The following is a 19,224-nucleotide window of genomic DNA, read 5'->3' as shown; positions in this document are numbered from 1 at the left end:
TTCTGAGTGATGTTACCTTCCTCTAGATTTACTTTGGCTTCTACAGGCACTTAAGAATATAGTTGGGAGCGCCTGGGTGGCTCAGTGGGTTAAGCATCCGACTCTTGATTTTGGCTCAGGTCATGATCTCACAGTTTGTGAGTTCAAGCCCCACATCAGACTCTGGGCTGACTGTGCGGAGCCTGCTTGGGGTTCTCTGTCTCCCTCCCTCCCTGCTTCACCTCTGCTTATGCTTTCTCAAAGTAAATAAACAAACAAGCAAACAAAAAAATGAAACAGTGGCTTAGAATAACCATCCCATGAGATTTTGGGCCAGGAATTTGGCGAGGTCTCAGCTGGAAGTTTCTTCCATTTCGTGTGGCATCTTACAGTGGCACTTGGTGGTGTTTATCTGGCAGCTGGGTTTGCTGGAAAATCCAAGCTGCACTGCCATGCCCAGTGCCTTGGGGCAAGAACAGCTAGGACGGTCTTGGGGCCTCCTTATGTGATCTCTGCAGTAGGGCCGTCGGACTCTTTCTGTGGTGGCTCAGGACTCCAGGAGCAATTGTTCCAAAAAACAGTGAAAGCTGCTGCTGTCCTTAAGGGCTCAGGCTGGGAAACTAAAACAGCATCAGTTTTGCTGTATTTTATTTGAGCTGTCCTCAAGCCCACTCAAGACTCAAGGGGAAATGACATAGACTCCACAGCTAACCAGGAAAAGCATGGAAAAATTTGTAGTCATCTTTAATTTTCCAAAATACCCTTATCCACCCAGATATAAAGCCTGGGGGAAAAATAATAAAGTTCTTTTTGGATTCTCTATATAATTGTTTACTTTTTTTTCTCCTTTCTTGCCTCCTTTTTAACTTCCCTAAAGACACCCAGCATGACTGAGCTAATCAAGTGTATCTATGCTCATTTTTTATGTACAAAGTAACAAAGTGATCTGACATTACAGTTTCACCATTTGAGTGAATTTTTCTCTTTTCATTTTAGAAGTAGTTAGAAGGCTTATCAAAATATCACAGGAGACGGCACTTTTTAAATGTTAGAATCACCTGGTTTATAAATTGTCCACATGTTAGTAATAAACTAACGTCTATTCGGTGCCCCTACATCCCTGGGTTTCCCGCGTGTACGAGACAGGAACTCTGCTCCTCGGCTTCCCGTGTCTTGCCCCTGGACGCGCAGGTGCTTTCTCCTGGCACTTGCACCGGTGACAAGACTCGCAGCGCGCAGGTCGTGCCTGGGGCTGGCACCCACGCGGCGGAGCCTACAGAATCGGACGAAGTCACAGAAGGGAAGACGACGGGCCAAGACGTCCCACGAGCAGAAACGCCAAGTCCTCAACAAAACACTGGCAAGTTGACGCTAAAAATCTATAAAATGAATTACACACATGACAAAGTGGCACCGATTCCAGGTGTGCCAGGCCTCGCTCACCGTGGGGCGGGGCAGCGGGGACGGCGGGCGGGACCGGCAGGGCCGAGACCTGCAACATCAGCCAGCTTCCTGGCCACCTGCCGCGACCCGTGGGGCCTCCGGCTGTAGCGGAAGTGCGCTCGCGCCCACCGGGCCAACTCTCGGGACCTCGTGGGGCAGCGCGGGATCCGCCCGGCTAGTGCCCGCCCCTTCCTGAGGCTGGAGCGGAAGTGCGCTTGCTCCCGCCCGGCTCGCTTCCGGCCTTTGTGGGGCGCTGTGGGCTGTTCGGGCCCCCGGCGGCTTGGACCGCGTGACCCGTGGTCTCCCCTGGAGGGACCCGGCTGCCGGCCTCGGGAGCTGCAGGTGAGCGAGGTGCTGCAGCTCTCCCCTGCCCTTCCCCGCCGGCCCGAGAAGCCGCAGGGGCGGGGGGCAGCTTTCGGGAGCGGCGTCCGCCGCCCTTTCATCTGCTGCGGGGCTGCCGCGCCGGTTTCGTGCTTTCCGCCACACGCCTGCCCGTTAAAAGAGGTCGTCTCAGTGTTTTATTATTACTTGTTTGCTCTGAACGTTAGTTGTGTTCCATTTGGTCGTCCTTTATTCTAGGGCTAAATGGAAGTGTTGCCTTTGTGAAGTCCTTAAACCCTTAGCACCTTTTACCGAATCTTTCTCTTTAATGTGTTCTTAAGTCTTTCGTATTCAGTTTCCGTGAGTGTCGTGAATTACCCTGGGGGTGGCTTGCAAAGCGCAGAAGTAAATTGTTAGAATTTGCAGTTTTCGCTTATGGTGTAGCTTGTGTTAAAAGCGACGGCTTCTCCCTCAGGTCCACCCTTGCTGGAAGCACCGCTAGAGCTTCTGCACGGCCGCGATGGCGTCGGCCTGGGCTGCGCCGGCCCACGAGGAACAGGGTGCGCTTCTGGAAGTAAAGGTGGAGGAGGAGGAGGGGTACAGGAATACCACCAGACGGGATCAGAACCTGCAGAAGAACAACACCCACAGCAGGGAGGTCTTCCGACAGTACTTCAGACACTTCTGCTACCAGGAGACGCCTGGACCCCGCGAGGCGCTGCGCCGGCTCCGCGAGCTGTGCCGCCAGTGGCTGAGCCCAGAAACACACACCAAGGAGCAGATCCTGGAGCTGCTGGTGCTGGAGCAGTTCCTGACCATCCTGCCCGAGGAGCTCCAGGCCTGGGTGCGGGGACAGCACCCGGAGAGCGGGGACGAGGTGGTGACCGTGCTGGAGGATCTGGAACGGGAGCTGGACGAGCCTGGAGAGCAGGTGAGAAAATGAGAGATGGTTTGTGATTGAGATAAGGTAAGTTACGGATTTGTAGGCCAGAGCGAAGGACAGCATTATTCCACCAAGTCATGGAAATTTGGTTAATGTAGACCTAACTTATTTATATCTTTTTTATGGGAGGATCCTGTATTTCTGTAATGAGCTTATGGTTTCTAGTTGATGAAATGCTACTCAGAAACATTAGAAACAAGATTTATTTCATTATTATTTTTTTAATTTACATCCAAGTTAGCATGTAGTGCAACAATGATTTCAGGAGTAGATTCCTTAGTGCCCCTTACCCATTTAGCCCCTCCCCCCTCCCACAACCCCTCCCATAACCCTCAGTTTGTTCTCCATATTTATGAGTTTCTTCTGTTTTGTCCCCCTCCCTGTTGTTATATTATTTTTGCTTCCCTTCCCTTATATTCATCTGTTTTGTATCTTAAATTCCTCATATGAGTGAAGTCATATGATACTTGTCTTTCTGTGACTAATTTCGCTTAGCATAATACCCTCCAGTTCCATCCACGTAGTTGCAAATGTCAAGATTTCATTCTTTTTGATTGCCGAGTGATACTCCATTGTGTATACACACACACACACACACACATACACACACACATACACACACACACACACACACACACATACATATATACCATATCTTCTTTATCCATTCATCTGTTGATGGACATCTGGGCTGTTTCCATAGTTTGGCTATTGTCGATAGTGCTGCTATAAACATGGGGGTGCATGTGTCCCTTCGAAACAGCCCACCTGTATCCCTTGGATAAATACCTAGTAGTGCAATGCTGGGTCGTAGCATTTTAATTTTTTGAGGAACCTCCATACTGTTTTCCAGAGTGGCTGCACCAGCTTGCATTCCCATCAGCAGCGCAAAAGGGTTCCTCTTTCTCCACATCCTCGCCAACATCTGTTGTTGCCTGACTAGCATTACTGTTACTGTTAGCCATTCTGACAGGTGTCAGGTGGTATCTCATTGTGGTTTTGTTTTGTAGTTCCCTGATGATGAGTGATGTTGAGCATTTTTTCACGTGTCAGCCATCTGGATGTCTTCTTTAAAAATAAGATTTCTAAGAGAAAATGTTAAGTGAGCGTAACGGGTGCGCAGCAGTCTCTTGGAAGGGACATCTCTTCTGTTGCAGGATACAAGTAATTAAGAAATAAGGTCTTGCAGGTATATCCACTGCTCTGCATCCATTAAAGGATTAAAAGATGGAGAAATCAAGGTCACCATCTTGGAGGAATGTGAGGTCAGAGCAGAGAGGAAGGTTCAGAGAGCAGGGACGAGATTCCTGGAGTAGTAGAGCCCAGTTAGGTCCGACACATGGGTAGTGAGTAGAAGGGTTGAGAACAGAGTCCAGGACCTTGAGTATCACCTGTGGAGTGTAGAGTCTGTTCTGTAGGACACAAGCTTCTAACCTTTTCTCTTTAAGTGAGCTTCTGTAACGCCAGGATCTAACCAAATTATGTAGAATTCTGTTCTGTTTTGTTCCAACATTGATAAAAGGCAGCGGTTCTCAACCAGTGGCAATTTTCTGCCCTAAAGGGCATTTGGTGATGTCTTGGCACATTTTTGGTTGTCATAGTGGGGGGAGGTGCTACTGGCATCGAGTGGCTAAAGGGTAAGGATGTTTTGGAATATCTTATAACGTATAAGATGGCGTCTTATAACAAGGATTTTTCTGACCCAACATGTCAATAGAATCAAGACTCAGAAGTCTTGGTATGAAGAGTATAAAACAGGGAAGTAATAAAACAAGAAGTGCAACTCAGCATTGGCAAGGGGGAGGAACATGTGGCAGAGTTTGAAGATCTGAGTTTGAAGTAGAGTCAAGACAGGCTATGAAGGATGAGGCATGTCTTAGGTAAGTATTAATTGGAAACAATGCTAGATTAGATGGATAAAAAAGGGAAAACTCTCTACGGAGCAATCTATTCTAGGCTAAGCGCGGGGGATTTCAAGCTTGAGAGACTAGTGTAATTGAGGTGCTCCTAACAGAGTTCAAGGCTATCGGGGATGGTGGATTGGGGGAAAGTTCATTCGTTCAGAAGACGTTTATTGAATGTTTAATACGCACCAGGCACCATTCTAGGCACTGGAAACACAGCAGTGCACAAAGCACAGAAGTTGCCTCTGTCTTGTAAACAGATTCTAGTCTAATGAGAGTAGTAATCAGGTGGTGCCAGGTGGAGATAAATCCTATATGAAAACAGCAATGAAGCGGAAAAAAGGTAAACAGTGAATGAAGCGGAGACTGTGGGATTTTTGACAGACTGGTGAGGGAAGGCCTTCCAGATGGGGTGACATTTAGAGCAGAGACCAGGCTGTGCAGTCACCTAGGCCGAGGACATTCAGCCAGAGGAAATAGTGGGCAGGTGAGAATGTGCTTATCGTGGTAGAGATGCAGGAGATGAAATCAGGTAGTTAGAACGAGATCAAATCATGGGGGCACTTACAGGCCATTGTAAGGACTTTGGATTTTATTCTGAGATGGAAAGTCATTGGAGGGTTTTGAACAGAAGAGAGGTTTAATCTGACCTAAATGTTATTTATTTATTTTTATTTCTTAATGTTTGTTTATTTTTGAGAGAAAGAGCATGAGGAGGACGAGGGCAGAGGGAGAGGGAGACACAGAATCGGAAGCAGGCTTCAGGCTCCCAGCTGTTGGCACAGAGCCCGACGCGGGGCTCGAACCCATGAACCGTGAGATTATGACCCTGAGCCGAAGTCGGACGCTTAACCGACTGAGCCACCCAGGTGCCCTATGACCTAAATTTTAAAAATAATCACTCCAGCCGCTCTGTTGGAAGAGTCCTAGATTAGGGTTGGTGTAGGGAGTGCAGGAGGCCCAGGGTCAAAGGTCGAAGCAGGGAAGCCCGGTCAGCACTAATCCAGGCAGGAGGTACCAGTGGCTTGAACTGTGACAGTAGCAGTGGAAGCAGCGAGATGCAGTTGGATCTTGAGGGGATTTGTTTGAACATCGCGTCGTGTCACATGGGTTTGTCATTCAAGGAGATGATAAAGGCGGGGAAAGAAGAAGGTTTGGAGTAGGGGCGGGAATCTAGAGTTACTAGGTTTTGGACGTGTTGAATTGTAGATTCCTCTTAGAACCCAGTTGGAAAAGTTGGGCAAGCAACTCCACTCAGCAGAGGGATGTGTGCTGGAAATAACAAAATTGGAGCTTGTCATAATGTGGGTGATATTTAAAGCTGTGGGACAAAAGGATCGACAGGACGGTGGAAACTGAGAGGGAGTGGCCAGGGAGATGGGAAGAGAACCAGAAGAAAGAATGGCACTCCCAAGTGTGGGCAGAAGTAATTTGGTTTTAAACATGTTGTTTTTGTACTGCCCTTTCCCTCAAAGCATGCTGGGGGTGGCTGATGGAATTTCATCCTGATTTCTGAGGCCTCACCAGAGATCCAGGGACAGAAGGAAGGCACAGCTCACTGTACCGGCCTTTTTCTCCTTCCAAATTTGAGGTCTGAAAACCTTTTTCTGTCTGCCTCTGAGAGCATCCTACTGACTTTGGCTCTTATTCTGGGGTCAGAAGTTACAGAACGAAGCTGTGTTGGAAGTAGAGGCAGCGTGTGGTGATTTCTTACTCCCAGACTGTAGCTGTTACAGGATTGGGGGGTAACTTGAGGGTCTGTTGTATGCCGGTGCCCCCGCAATGTGCCTCATGCACAGTCTGAGTCATGCACGGTCTGAGAAACCACCCAGGGACATGGAGCTCCTGAACCAAGAAGCAACTAAGTGTGGCCCCCGAATCGCTGCCTTTCATACCACGCTGGGGAAATACGATTTATTTTTAAATACAAGAGGGAGTGATTCCGTGGAGGAGTGGAAGCCAGAGTGAGTGAGTTTAGGGAGCAGAGGTCAGAGGTGCAGGAAGGGATGGGGTTGAAGGCAAGAGTTGAGGTTACAAGGTACGGGCCTTGATGAAGCAAAGGCCTCTTCCTCTAAGTGGAAGGGAGTAAGTGTGTGGGGGGTGATGAAGAAAAGAGTGGGTGATCTCTGATGTGACCATGACCTTGGACAAGGAGAGAACAAGGTCATCTCCTGGAAGGAAGTGGGGGAGGAGCCTCAGAAGAGCAGAGACTGTAGGGAACAGCTTCCTCCTCCCATCCCCTGTCTTTCCTCCCTCTTTCTCCTTTGTTCCCTCTGCCTTTTTGCCTCGTTTCTCCATCATTTCTCTTCACTTACCCCGTCCTTTTCTTCTTCTTCTCTTCTGTTAATTTCGCCCAAGTTCTTTTCTTGTGCTCGTTGCTTCCCTTTACCTTCTCTTCCTTCTCTCCTTCCTATTTTCTTCCTCTCGCATCTCCACTTTGAGCATAAGACAAAGACGTGACAGTGGCACAGCCAGCATTTTTTAGCGGTTCAGAACACAAGGGCGGGGTTCCTGGAGGAGGTCGCTTGTATACAGGCTTTGAGGAATGAGGCGCGTTCCAGCAGGCTGATGTCTGGAAGGAAGCGCAGGTGCCGGAGAGCCGGATGTCACTGCCTCGGATCGGATCCTAACCGTTGTTTCCTGTTGGCAGGATGAATGTGTCCACCGTGTCCCTGTCCACACTGAGCAACAGGACACGCTCTTGCAGGAGACGGCCCTTATGGGAACAGGACGGGAGCCCGGCATGTCCCTCCCATCCGGGGTTGCCCAGCTGAAGTGTGAATCTCCAGGATCTGGAACCCAGCCGGAGGAGCAAGGTAAGGAAGACAGAGCAGCTTGGGAGGAAGGGAAGACAGGCAGGCACAGGACCTGGGGCATCTTTAGTTCCGTGTACCGTTTCTCCTCGTCACAGTCAGGACGACCTCTCGTGCACGGACTCTCAGCTGGTTCGGTTTGTCACGCTTCAACTCTCGTTTTCTCTTCATGTTAATATTTTGTTCTCCACTCCTGCAGTATTTTATGAGATCACTTAATTGAGTCCTTCTGATAGTTACTTTCCTTCATACTGACTTCCCTGCTACTTCTGGCCTTTATCCTGTCAGATGGTGCTACTGTCCTCCTGCCTTCAGTAACCAGGTTTTGGCCCAGGATGTCTGCAGTTTCCAGATGGTTCAGGAGAAAGCATATATATGTGTACTCTTAGGAAAAGGAGGAACAACAGAGCAAATGTGGCGGAATGTTAAGTTGGTGAATGTGCGAAAGACCCCATGTTTCTTATCTCTGTGTTCTCTACATTTAATTTTTAAAAATAGGTAAAAATTCATATAGTTCAAAGATAAAAACTTAAAGTTACCCAGTGACAAGTTTTCCTTCCACTCATTCCCTCGGCCATCTGGTCTTCTCCCTGCCCTGAGATGAGTTGTCACTGTTCCGTTTCTTGTATGTGCTTCCCTAGAGATCTCTTTATATGTATATGTTTTTCCACATTCAAGCAAATACATTTTCTTCTCTTTATTACTAAGATGGTAAAGGTTTGCGTTTTAAAAAATTTTTTTTATTTTATTTATTTATTTATTTATTTATTTATTTATTTTAATGTTTATTTTTTGAGACAGTGCGAGAGACAGAGTGCAAGCAGCGGAGGGGCAGACAGAGGGAGACACAGAATCTGAAGCGGGCTCCAGGCTCTGAGCTGTCAGCACAGAGCCTGACATGGGGCTCAAACTCAACGGACAGTGAGATTGTGACCTGAGCCAAAGTCGGATGCTTAACCGACTAAGCCACCCAGGCACCCCTAAAAAAAATTTTAAATAGAGCATGCATGCACGCACATGAGTGGGGGGAAGGGCAGCAGGGGAGAGAGTCCCAAGCAGGCTCTACACTCAGAGCAAAGCCCGACTCTGGACTCTGTCTTACAACCGTGAGATCATGACCTGAGCCGAAATCAAGAGTCAGACGGACACCACCCAGCGCCCCATATTTTTTATTTCCTAACAGCACCTTAATATTAAAATGTATGGATGGGGGTGCCTGGGCGGCTTAGTCAGTTGAACATCCGACTTCAGCTCAGGTCATGATCTTATGGTTTGTGGGTTCGAGCCCTGCGTCAGGCTCTGTGCTGACAGCTCAGAGCCTGGAGCCCGCTTCAGATTCTGTGTCTCCTCTCTTTCTCTCTGCCCCTCCCCGGCTCATGCTCTGTCTCTCTCTGTCTCTCAAAAGTAAATGTTAAAAAAAATTTTAATGTATGGATGAACCACACAATTAACTTGTCCATTCCCCAGTTGTCCCCAGTGATTTGCTCTAACAGGTAGTGCTGTGGTGAGCGTGTGTGAGTACTTCAGTATAAATTCCCATGTGTGGAATTACCAGCCCCAAGATTAAATACAGTTGTCATTTTGATGGATATTGACAAGTTGGTCTGTATGAAGCCCGGGTCAGTTTACACTCCCACTGGCGATGTGTGATACCCATTTCATGAACAGTGTTCTACTGATGGGCGGAGGTGATGGGTGCAAATTGTACCTCAATACTCAAGTTTGCTTTTCCCTTATTTTGAGGTGGGCATCTTTAAGAGCTGTTGTATTTCCTTTCCTGGAAACAACTTTTCCTTTGCCCAGTTTTTATTGGATTACTGGTCTTTTCCATAACAATTTTTGGAGTGTTTTATGTATTAGGTCTGTTCTATGTTTTAATACCATTGTACACTCCTGCAGAAACTCTGGGTTCTTAATATGTTTTTCACCCGAATAATGAGTGTCTGATGAGGTGGAAACTAGTAACTGTGATCCATTGCAGTTTCAGGTGTTGAGACTGGAAATAAGTACAGGAATTTAACTCTAACGCAAGAAGTGTCTGAAGAAGCGGCGCCGCAGGGGAATATGTGTAGCGGATTTGAAAGGGACATGTCCCAGTCGGCTAGGTGCAGAGAAGCGGACGGATCCGAAGCAGAAACAGAAGAGTCTTCTGGACACTCCAGGGAACGTGAACAGTCTGCGGGTGATGAGAACAGACTCCGTCTGACTGAGCAGCAGAGGGTCTGTCCAGGAGAAAAACCTCATGAGTGCGAGGAGTGTGGAAAAGCCTTCAGTCAGCACTTGAACCTCTTAGAACATCAGAGGGTCCACACTGGAGACAGGCCCTACAAATGTGAGGAATGTGGGAAAACTTTCCGTGGGAGAACCGTGCTGATTCGGCACAAAATAATACACACCGGAGAGAAACCGTATAAATGTAATGAGTGTGGCAAAGCCTTTGGCCGCTGGTCGGCTCTTAACCAACATCAGAGGCTCCACACAGGAGAGAAACACTACCACTGTAACGAATGCGGCAAAGCCTTTAGCCAGAAAGCGGGCCTCTTTCACCATCTCAAGATCCACACGAGAGACAAACCATACCATTGTGCTCAGTGCAATAAAAGTTTTAGTCGGCGTTCAATACTCACTCAACACCAAGGAGTTCACACTGGGGCAAAGCCCTATGAGTGCAGCGAGTGCGGGAAAGCCTTCGTTTATAACTCCTCCCTGGTTTCCCACCAGGAGATCCACCACAGAGAAAAGTGCCATCAGTGTAAGGAGTGTGGGAAATCCTTCAGTCAGAGTGGCCTTGTTCAGCATCAGAGAATCCACGCTGGGGAGAAACCTTACAAGTGTGACGTATGTGCAAAAGCATTTATTCAGAGGACAAGCCTTGTAGAACATCAGCGAGTTCACACTGGAGAGAGACCTTACAAGTGTGATAAGTGTGAGAAGGCCTTCACTCAGAGATCAGTTCTCACGGAACACCAGAGAACCCACACCGGAGAGAGGCCGTACAAGTGTGACGACTGTGGGAACGCCTTCCGAGGCATCACCAGCCTCATTCAGCATCACAGGATCCACACTGGGGAGAAGCCCTACCGATGTGACCAGTGCGGCAAAGCCTTCAGACAGAGGTCAGATCTTAGCAAACACCAGAGAATCCATAGTAGAGGTGCTCCCTCTAATGAGTGTGGGGAGTCGTTCAGGCAGCCCTCAGCTCCTAGGCAGCAGCGGACTGTCCACGAAGGGGAGGAGTCTGTTTCTGGGACGACCTCGGGGACGCTGTGTCCCAGAGTACAGGCTGGAGAGGAATACTAGCTTGGGAGTGATTCCAACGGCAGTCACCGTTGCTACAAGGACACCTCAGACGTCTTGTAAAGGGTTCGCCGTGTGCCGTGCGTGACATCAGCTGGTGTGTAGGACAAAGAGCGTAACACGAAAGTCCTCTTCTCGCTGTTTACGGTGGAGCCTGGGGTCCGTCAGGTCACGTGTGAGCTTAGATCGGACTGCAGGACGGCAGAAGTGATCTGAGCCGCATGTCCGTGAGGTGGCGGGTGGCGGCCAGTGCTGTCCGTTCTGAAGGACGGATCACCAATGCCTGAGCGGGTCAGCCAAGATTGTATTGAAGATCGGGGTTCAGTGGGCAGATTTGGAAGGCGGGGTGGAAACCAGGGTAAAGCCCACGTAGGGGGAGGCGAGGACGCTCGGGGCTTGTGGCGCCAGTGACAGCCTGAGGTGGGGCATCTGTTCAGGTGGGCGGTGGCGGAGATACCCTGGGAACGGCTTGGGCCGGGCTGGGAGGGCGCGGACGGTGCCTCTTACAAAAGGCACAAAGCACTTTTCTTAATTCCTAAGATCTGCCTGTAAATTAGAATCCTTCTCTGTTTTAAAAGTGAGGGTACACCTGCTTCTGGAGAGGGTGACCTAGCTACAGTGTCACAGGGAGGGGCCGGCAGTAGGTCTCCGACTTGTCCTGTCCCTTGCTCTCGTGGTTCTCCCCTTCAGTGCACATCAGAGTCCCCTGTGGAGTTTGGTTAAGATGCCTGCGACCCCCTCACATCCTGCTTCGTGAAGTCTGGGGCGGGGGCCGAGAATCCCCATTGTCCAAGCTCCACAGTCACCTGATTCTAAAATTCAAGGAACACTGCATTGAATCGCAGCTGCCTTCATGGTCGCCTGTGAGGTGGGGAAGCGTCAACACGGGCCACTAAACACAGGCCACTGCAGATTCTTAGCTTGGGGAAAGCTCTGAAGGACAGGAGTGAACAGGGAAATTAGACAGCCATCCAGCATCAGGGGCTTCGGGACGGCCTTTCCACCTCTTCCAACTTAAGTCTTAGGAAATCGGAGACTGACCTACATTGTGAGGCACCCAGGGGTCTCCAGAGCACAAGGCTGTGTGTTAGTTAGGGGAGAGTGCTGGTGTTCTGGTTTGCTCCTAACCTCTGTTTTTTCCCAGCTTATGTTCTGAGTTCCCTAATAGTTGCTCTTCAAAACTGGTTTATAATTTTTTGGTTTGTATACCTTCTTGAGCACATAAAAGAGCCAAAGATTAGTGACTCTATCCCTTGAGGCTTGTGCAAAAACATCAACCGAAAGCTAGTTGACAGGACTCCCGTATCACTGAGTAAGCAGTTCTGTTGTAGATGAGGGCCTGTGACTCAGTCGTGGACAACAGGCACGCACACGTGACTCCTGCTCAGTTTATCTTTTCTTCTTTTTCTTTTAATGTTTATTTATTTGGAGAGGGAGTGAGAGAGAGGACTCTGCACTGACAGTGCAGAGCCCAAGGAGGGGCTTGAATCCACAGCCCTGGGATCATGACCTGAGCTGAAATCCAGAGTCAGATGCTTAACTGACTGAGTCACCCAGGCACCCGGTTTATCTTTTTATTTACAGAGATTATTTTTAATCTTCATTGACATGTCCTCTGATATCCTTCCCTTTGTACCTCACCGCAACAGGCCCTACAACTTCTGGGACTGCCCCCACCCCCCCTCCCCCAGATCATCCCACACAACTCCGGGATCCTCTTCTCCCCACACCTCTAGCTCCTTAGTGGGCCTGAAGTGGTGAGACACACAAGGGACAGGGGAGAAACGAGGGTAGTTAGCGTGTTTACTCCTAACTGCCGTTCTGTCCAGCTGCCATGTCTATCCTGTTTCCTCCCCACTACTGTATGTACTCTGCCCCCCTTTCCCGACGGCCCCCATCTCTTGCCCCTCTATCCATCACCCTATCCAGAACATAGTATCATCACTGGTTGGAACCAGAAGTCCCTGGAGAAATTGATATGTTCTAGCTTCTAAGCTTTAAGTGTGAGCACATTTTCATAATAGAATAATAATAATATAATAATAATGTATTAGTACCATAATTTAGGTACATTGTGTGTCAGATTTGCTTTTGGGATTGCAATTTCTGTGACTAAGGGAAAACATCCTGAGTTCACAATAGAGGAAAGCAAATGAACATCTGAAAAACAGCTCACTCTCAAGTTGAGGACCCTTGAGGTGTTATATCCTAAGACCAACATTGGAGCTGCACACAGAAGGCGTCGAGGCAGCTGGGGTTGGGTACCTCCTTTTTTATCTCCAGAAAACTGAGTTTGTTTCCCTGAGTGAGGCTGGGGGCTCTCAGCCGGGTGTGTACCTGTTCTCTTCCCAGCTTCCCCTGCCATGCGTCTCTCACTCTTGCAAGCTCTTTGATGGAGGGGACGTCGCTTAGAGATGAGAACCCAAATGAGAATGTCCTTCAGATGCTGTCCATGCTTGTCACCTTGCCTGATTTCAGACATGTTATCCGGACTGAAGTTACTCTTCATAGTAACCTCAAACCTCTAATCTTACTGCTCACTGGAACACGACTCTTAATTTAAACTTGCTTTTGGCTCTCAGTGCTGTTATCTGTGGGTTCCGCCCTTCATCTGCTGTTAAACATACCCGCTCAGGGCAGACATGTTCCTCCATTTGCCTCTAACACCTTTATTTGCTTAATATGAATGAACCCTAGACAAAGATCCAGAATAGTGGGATATGCCTATCATATAGGATACAGTTCATAACTTGGTTAAAAATAAAGGGGGAGGTTTTGTTCTGGTTGTTTCTTACGCTTAAATGTAGTTGCACTACCAAGAAAAGGTGAGTGACCTGGCGTTTCCAGGTAGACATCAAAGGGGCTCAAACTATCCAGGATAAGAAAATAGAGTAGAATAATTGGAGCTAAATGGGCAACACAGGAGTAGAAGACCCTGAGGGGCAAGTGGAGGATGTGACCGAGGTTAGACATGGAATTGGGGAGTGCAGTGCACAGAGAATGCCTCACAGTGAAGTCCACAGTACGTCGTTCTGAATAAAAGGTAGAACAGTGACAGGCTCTAGGCTCGTTTGAATAGCTTATCTTCGCAGATTTTGAAACCATCAACAACAGGTGGCGGGATGGAAAGGAAAAAGGACACTGAAGCAAGTCCAAGGTAGAAATGTCAGTCCAGAGTAGTGACATAACAGCCAGCTTGAGCAATTGGTGCAACACTCAAATGATGAATCGCGAAGCGGTGGCTTGGGAATAACATTAAGGATAAGAGTGAGATTGACTGGCTTCTCTTTTCTGGTTGATTCAAGGTAAACAAGATACTCAGTGTTTAAGACAAAAAGCTCCTGTAGGGTTTTGGGGAGAATCAAATTGCTAAAGCAGTGAAAAGTGAAGGAGGCTCAGGATGAAAAGTAACATGACAAACAGGAGCTCCAGGGGGTGTGATAGGGGTTGCAAAGGGAAGAAAGATGGGCCTCCTCCAAAAGAAACCTCAGTTGTAGGAACAGGCTCCTGGAATTTTAGGTATGAGATAAAGCTAATACAGAAAAAGTGGGACTGAGCAGGGCTCCAAATTGAGAAATGTCCACTGTGTGTTGAGGGCAGAGGTGGAGAGCACGAAGGTACCAGAACGTGGAGCAGCTCTGCACTCCCGTACCCTGAATGGAAGTAGCCTCTTGTTACATCCCATAGATGATCTGTTCCAGAACTCTTACAGCCAGAGTCCTTATTGGCCATCTTTTGGAGTCAAGAAAAGGATTTGTTAGTAACATGTAACATTAACAGCTTATTAAGGGCCAGGCATTACTAAAGTGCTTTCCACGGTTTTATTTTTACCTGTGATTTGGAGGAGTTGAAGCTGCCTCAGGTCACAAAGTTGGAATGTGGTGGGGCCAAGATTTGAAGGCCAGCGGCCCAGTTCCAGAGCCCATGCTTCCTTGTCTAGTTCAGTTGAAGGAACCCTGTGTTGCAGTCATAATCAAGTAATTATCTGGAAAATCTATCACTATTCTGGAAGATACTTCAGAAACCCCAGAGTCCTGGGTCCAAACACCCAAGGCTAATAATACCACCACCACCCTCTCTGCATACCAACTCTTGGATGAGGTTTGGTCAGCATAACATGAGCCCTAATTCTTGTTGCCTCACAAGGAGGGTGTCCACAGGAGACATTTCCGCTAAAAATGGGCTCGTTAGAGAAAGGGATCCCCCTCCTGGCTTAGAGCTGAAATTCACTCTCCTTTCTGGCAGAATAGATTTTTGGCAGTCTCCATTGATGCACATCAGAAAGCTATCCCGTTTTGGATCTACCCAGTAGCCCAAATGGATCTCTTCTATGTAGCTAATACCACTTCTAGGATGAAAGAAACCATCATTATTATATAAAGTAGTTCTTTCAGGTGCCTGTCCTGTCCCCACAGCCCAGAAGTTGAGCAGCAAGTGCTTGTTCAACTTGGTGATAATCATGTGATAACCTTTATTTTCAACGTCCATCCTTTCGCCCTGAAAAGTTCTGTCACAGCTGCTCTAGCAGTTCCTTTTATTGGAATTTCTGTAGATCCTGCCATTCCAAATACTGGGTATAACTGGTAAGGAGTCCTTGCACATTTTTTACACACGTATTTCTGTAAATATAGGGAGAGTGTATACGTATGAATATATTTTATAAAAATGTGTGTTGTGTATGTTTTATACATACAATAAGATTTTGACAAGGCCAACCGTGATGAGTATTTTCAGCTTCTCAGTTGATCAGCTCCTTAGCTCACGTAAGACCACCGTTGAAAGCCAGGAGTTTTCCCTTGATTTCATGGAAACCACTGATTCTCACCCATGGGTCTGAACGCCCATCAGCCCATCAGTCAAGGCTCGTCTTCCACCCGTCTCAGTTGAAGGTGGTCTTTGGGTAGGTCTTTAGCCTAAAAGGCCTGGTCCTGGATGTCCCAAGGGCTTTCTAAGTGAAGGTTACTAGTAACTAGTAACAACCAAGGGTTAGGTGTTTATTGGTTCCTCTCTAAGCCTGATACGCATATTTTAATTTTTGAGCTAGTGCTTCGGTGTGCCTACTTCACTGAGATACTTAGGAGCAGGTATCTCATCATTTCATACCCGCTAAAAGTGGCAGCTTACAGTTTACTGTAAATTCCAGCTGAGTGAGTTTGGGCAAGCGGTTTACTAGCCTTGTGTCTCACTTTCCCCTTGGGGAACATGGCAATAGTACCACCATCTCCTGGGGCAGTTAGGTGGGCTGAGTGGGTTACACGCGAAGCACTTGGACGGCGGTGTTCGGTCACCGGGAGCGCCCGCTGCAGAGGTCACCCGTCCCCGCGCGCAGTTCCCCAGGACTGGTGCCAGGTGCGCCACCCAGTCCCGCAGTCGCCGTCCTCCGTGGGGACAGGCCTCCCCCTGGTTACCGGAGATGACGCAGCCCAGGTTCGCGCCCTTTGTCTTCGGGGGTGGGGGAAGGCGGCTCTGGCTCGGTCGTGCGGCGGGAGGTGGGCCCCGCCGGGATGCTCTGCGGGGCGGGGACTCTGCCAGGCAACCACCGAGAGGAGAAAGCCTCCAGATTCCCAGAGGAGACCGGCGGCGCCGCGGCTGGGGCCCCGCAGCTGACCGGGAAGCGCGCGCTCCGCCGGCCTCGGCGCGCACCTGTATCGGGAGAGGGGGCGGTGCACCTGCGCGCGCCGGGCTGGCTCCGCCTCTGACCCGGCATCTGGGACTGCGGGGGCGGGACACGGGGGGCTTCGGTCAGACTTCAGGGTTCCAGGGGAAGTCAAGGATGGCCTCCGAGTTTTGAATTGTATTAGGATACCTTGGCTGTGGGACAGTGGGAGTGACTGGGGAGGTGATCTGACTCACGACTGGAAGCCACTTCCCGGTTATGTGATTTAGCAAACGATTTGATCCCTCTGTGCCACAGTATCATTCAGCTGTCAGTGGAATTATAATAGTGTCTACTTAAATGAGTAGATTTGTAGTCACTTTTAAATAAATATTGGCTGTTATTATTTTCTCATTTCTCATGTTATCCTCTTACCATTTATTTGGGATTCTCTGGGAAGAACCGAAGGGAAGAGCGTCATGGTCTTTCTAGCTCTATTAACTAATATTTAGGAAGTAAAAGATTTTAGCATAAGGTGCTAGCTAATAATTTGCAAAGCCACTCCCACTCTTCTAATGTATTTAGCTTCCTAACAAAGTTCCTTTTTCTTTCAGTGCATTGTCTGAGTAGTGAGTTCTTGAGTAAAAAAGGAGCTTAACAAAGTTTAGAGGTTTTGTTAACAATGTTATTTTGTGTCCCAGGAAGAAGACCGACTACAAGGAAATACTTCTGAAAAACCAGCGTGAACCTCAAGCTGGAGTGAATCTTCTCCTGAGTGCTCTCATTCCAGAATGGCGTTCCTCCTGTGGGAAGGTCCCTAACGTGACTGATGGCCGAGGGAGAGGGCTGTGCCTGGGACCACGCTGACAAAGAAGGCACGGATACTCCTTCAGACTTTTAAGTTGCTACTACCCAAGATAGCTGCCTGCCCCCCACCCCGGGGCTGCCAGACGACTCAGAGAACTTTACCTGCAGGTGCTGAGATCAGAAACAGACCAAGGAGCAGGTGCTGAAGTAGGTCCTGACACCTACCTAGGGAGCTGCACAGTTGGGCAGGGATAATACCCAGAATGTGGAGAAGAGGCATCACTTGTGCTAGAGAAGTTGGAGACAGCTTGGAGGGAAAGCCATCAGGTGGAAAGGGTCGGGATAATCGCTTATGTTATGGCTTGACTAGTGAAAGCCTTCTGGAATGGCGCAGAAAGCAGTAAAGCTGAACTGTAGGATCCACCATATGTCTCTGAAGCGAAAACCCAGCGCCTCCCTCGGGGCTTTAATTCCCCCTGGTATTTGTGCACACCGGGAAACTTCCGATGTTGGGTTGTTGTTTGAGTGTTTTTACTGAGTGTTTAACTTCAAATTCAGTTTTCCAAGACCAGCTTCATCCAATTGGCTCTAGGGTCCAGGCTAAAGGATAGAACAAGATATGGCAGAGAAAGTACTTCGGAATCCGAGGCTTCACAGGCAGCCTGTTAAGACCCAATTTTAGTTTGACTTTCATCATTATTGCCTTTTGAAACAGAAAGCCAGTGAGAAAGGGTGTCTGCAGAGAGAAGAGATCCTTGAAAAGAAGCTTCTTGGGTCTCTCATTAGTTCATGTCCTTTCCCTTGAAAACTTGCCCCTGTCTCCTTGTTGTCTGCCCAGTTCTTTAGGTGGAAACTCAGCTATATTTGTGAGCAGTTTGGGTGTTTGGTTTGACCTATTCAGCTACTTTACTTCAAAGTGCTGCTTTCTTATGTTTTAGTCCTGAACATTACTGGAAAAATTATTTTTCCCCACTTTAGTTTTTCCATATCAAAATAGTATGTAATTTTGAAACATTTTCCCATATCAAAACAGTGTGCATTTTATAACTGAAACCTAGCTATTGCTTCAAGTTAACTTTTGTCATATCCCACTATTCATTGATTCACTCAACCAATATTTGTAGAGCATTTATTTGTCTGTAGTAGTGGCCTAGGTACATTTCAGTTGGTATACATGATCCTTTTAAGTAGTCCTAACAAATTAAAATTTCTCTTGATTTCATTATATTCTATTTTTTATCTCTGGATTCAAACTGATCTCTTCTTAAGTTTTTGATTATACCTTCCTGGTTCTTTGTCACATTTTGTGGGAAAATCCTCCTTGCTCTTCCAAACTTTCTGCCCAGCTGTCTCTTCTCACTCAAAGTGGAACCTCACATGCCTTTTTGGGCACTTTGCCAACCTGAGATGACAGTTTAGACACATAAAGGCGTGTACTTTAAGTCAAACTGGGTTTTACCTTTGTCACTGTTCTTCATTTTTAGTCTCATTATCTCAGCAGAAGAGACAACTGACATTTGAATTATCTGTGCGTTTTTGTAGATGGTTATACTAAGAATAAAAATAAGGACTTGTTTCCAATCCTGCAGATGTGAAATGCTGTGGTGGGATCTCTCGAGAACTGCAACATCTATGCGGTAAGTGTAGTAGCAGCTTTAGTAACTGGCGAGCCCTTACTCCGCATCAGGGAATACAGATGCCGCAGAGAACCTCCTTGAGGGCAACAGGTTTGGAAAGGCTTTTCTTTGTAGCGGGTCCCTCCTTTCCTGCCAGGGGATCCACCCCAAGGAACAGTGCTCCGTGTTAGGAGTGTGGGCATGCTTTCGTGTACTGTGGCCTTATTTTACACCAGAGAATCCACATAAACGAGAGACTGCATAGATGTGGTGACTGTGAGGAGGCCTTCATTCAGCACAGAACCTCAACGAACTGTACGTGAAGGAAATGGGAACACCTTGGCCCAGAAGTCAGGACCGACTGCACCAGAGAGTCGACGCAGGAGGGAGATCTTGTCAGCGGGGTGAATGTGGGCATGCTTTGCATGGAATCACCAGCTTTATCATTCAGCAGTGGAGAATTCGCACTAAAGAGAAACCCAGACAGTGTGAGGAGTATGGAAGT

At 48.0% G+C, this 19,224-nt stretch overlaps 1 protein-coding gene across 4 annotated transcripts; it reads left to right on the top strand.

Annotated features, from left to right (window-relative positions):
- The first annotated feature begins 1,682 nt into the window (after window positions 1-1,682).
- ZSCAN12 (zinc finger and SCAN domain containing 12) lies at window positions 1,683-18,330 on the top strand. 4 transcript variants are annotated; one of them, XR_006966310.1, is made up of 5 exons: window positions 1,683-1,764; window positions 2,219-2,674; window positions 7,241-7,406; window positions 9,385-10,991; window positions 16,998-17,030. XR_006966310.1 is itself a non-coding variant. In XM_047103218.1 (5 exons), the coding sequence occupies exons 2-5, from the start codon at window positions 2,264-2,266 to the stop codon at window positions 17,161-17,163; spliced, it is 1,878 nt and encodes a 625-aa protein (XP_046959174.1). In that variant the 5' UTR covers window positions 1,683-1,764; window positions 2,219-2,263; the 3' UTR covers window positions 17,164-18,330. The 4 variants fall into 4 exon arrangements, 3 of the variants coding, with proteins under 3 accessions (XP_046959174.1, XP_046959171.1, XP_046959173.1); XM_047103218.1 differs by having other exon boundaries at window positions 9,385-10,519; window positions 16,998-18,330; XM_047103215.1 differs by lacking the exon at window positions 16,998-17,030 and having other exon boundaries at window positions 9,385-12,142.
- The last annotated feature ends 894 nt before the right edge of the window (window positions 18,331-19,224 follow it).

Source organism: Lynx rufus, unplaced genomic scaffold (assembly GCF_022079265.1).
Source record: "Lynx rufus isolate CCGP_SWC_20201006 ecotype Redwood Valley unplaced genomic scaffold, mLynRuf1.p SCAF_6, whole genome shotgun sequence".
In the NCBI taxonomy this organism is placed as follows: Eukaryota; Metazoa; Chordata; class Mammalia; order Carnivora; family Felidae; genus Lynx; species Lynx rufus.
Note: the sequence above shows the minus strand (reverse complement) of the source record. Positions and strands in the feature narration are given on the sequence as shown.

Excerpts from the sequence above, each read along its gene's own strand:
- ZSCAN12 (XM_047103215.1), top strand. The coding sequence starts at position 2,264 with ATGGCGTCGGCCTGGGCTGCGCCGGCCCACGAGGAACAGGGTGCGCTT. Across the intron at positions 2,675-7,240 it reads TGGACGAGCCTGGAGAGCAG|GATGAATGTGTCCACCGTGT; the intron begins GTGAGAAAATGA and ends TCCTGTTGGCAG. Across the intron at positions 7,407-9,384 it reads AACCCAGCCGGAGGAGCAAG|TTTCAGGTGTTGAGACTGGA; the intron begins GTAAGGAAGACA and ends GATCCATTGCAG.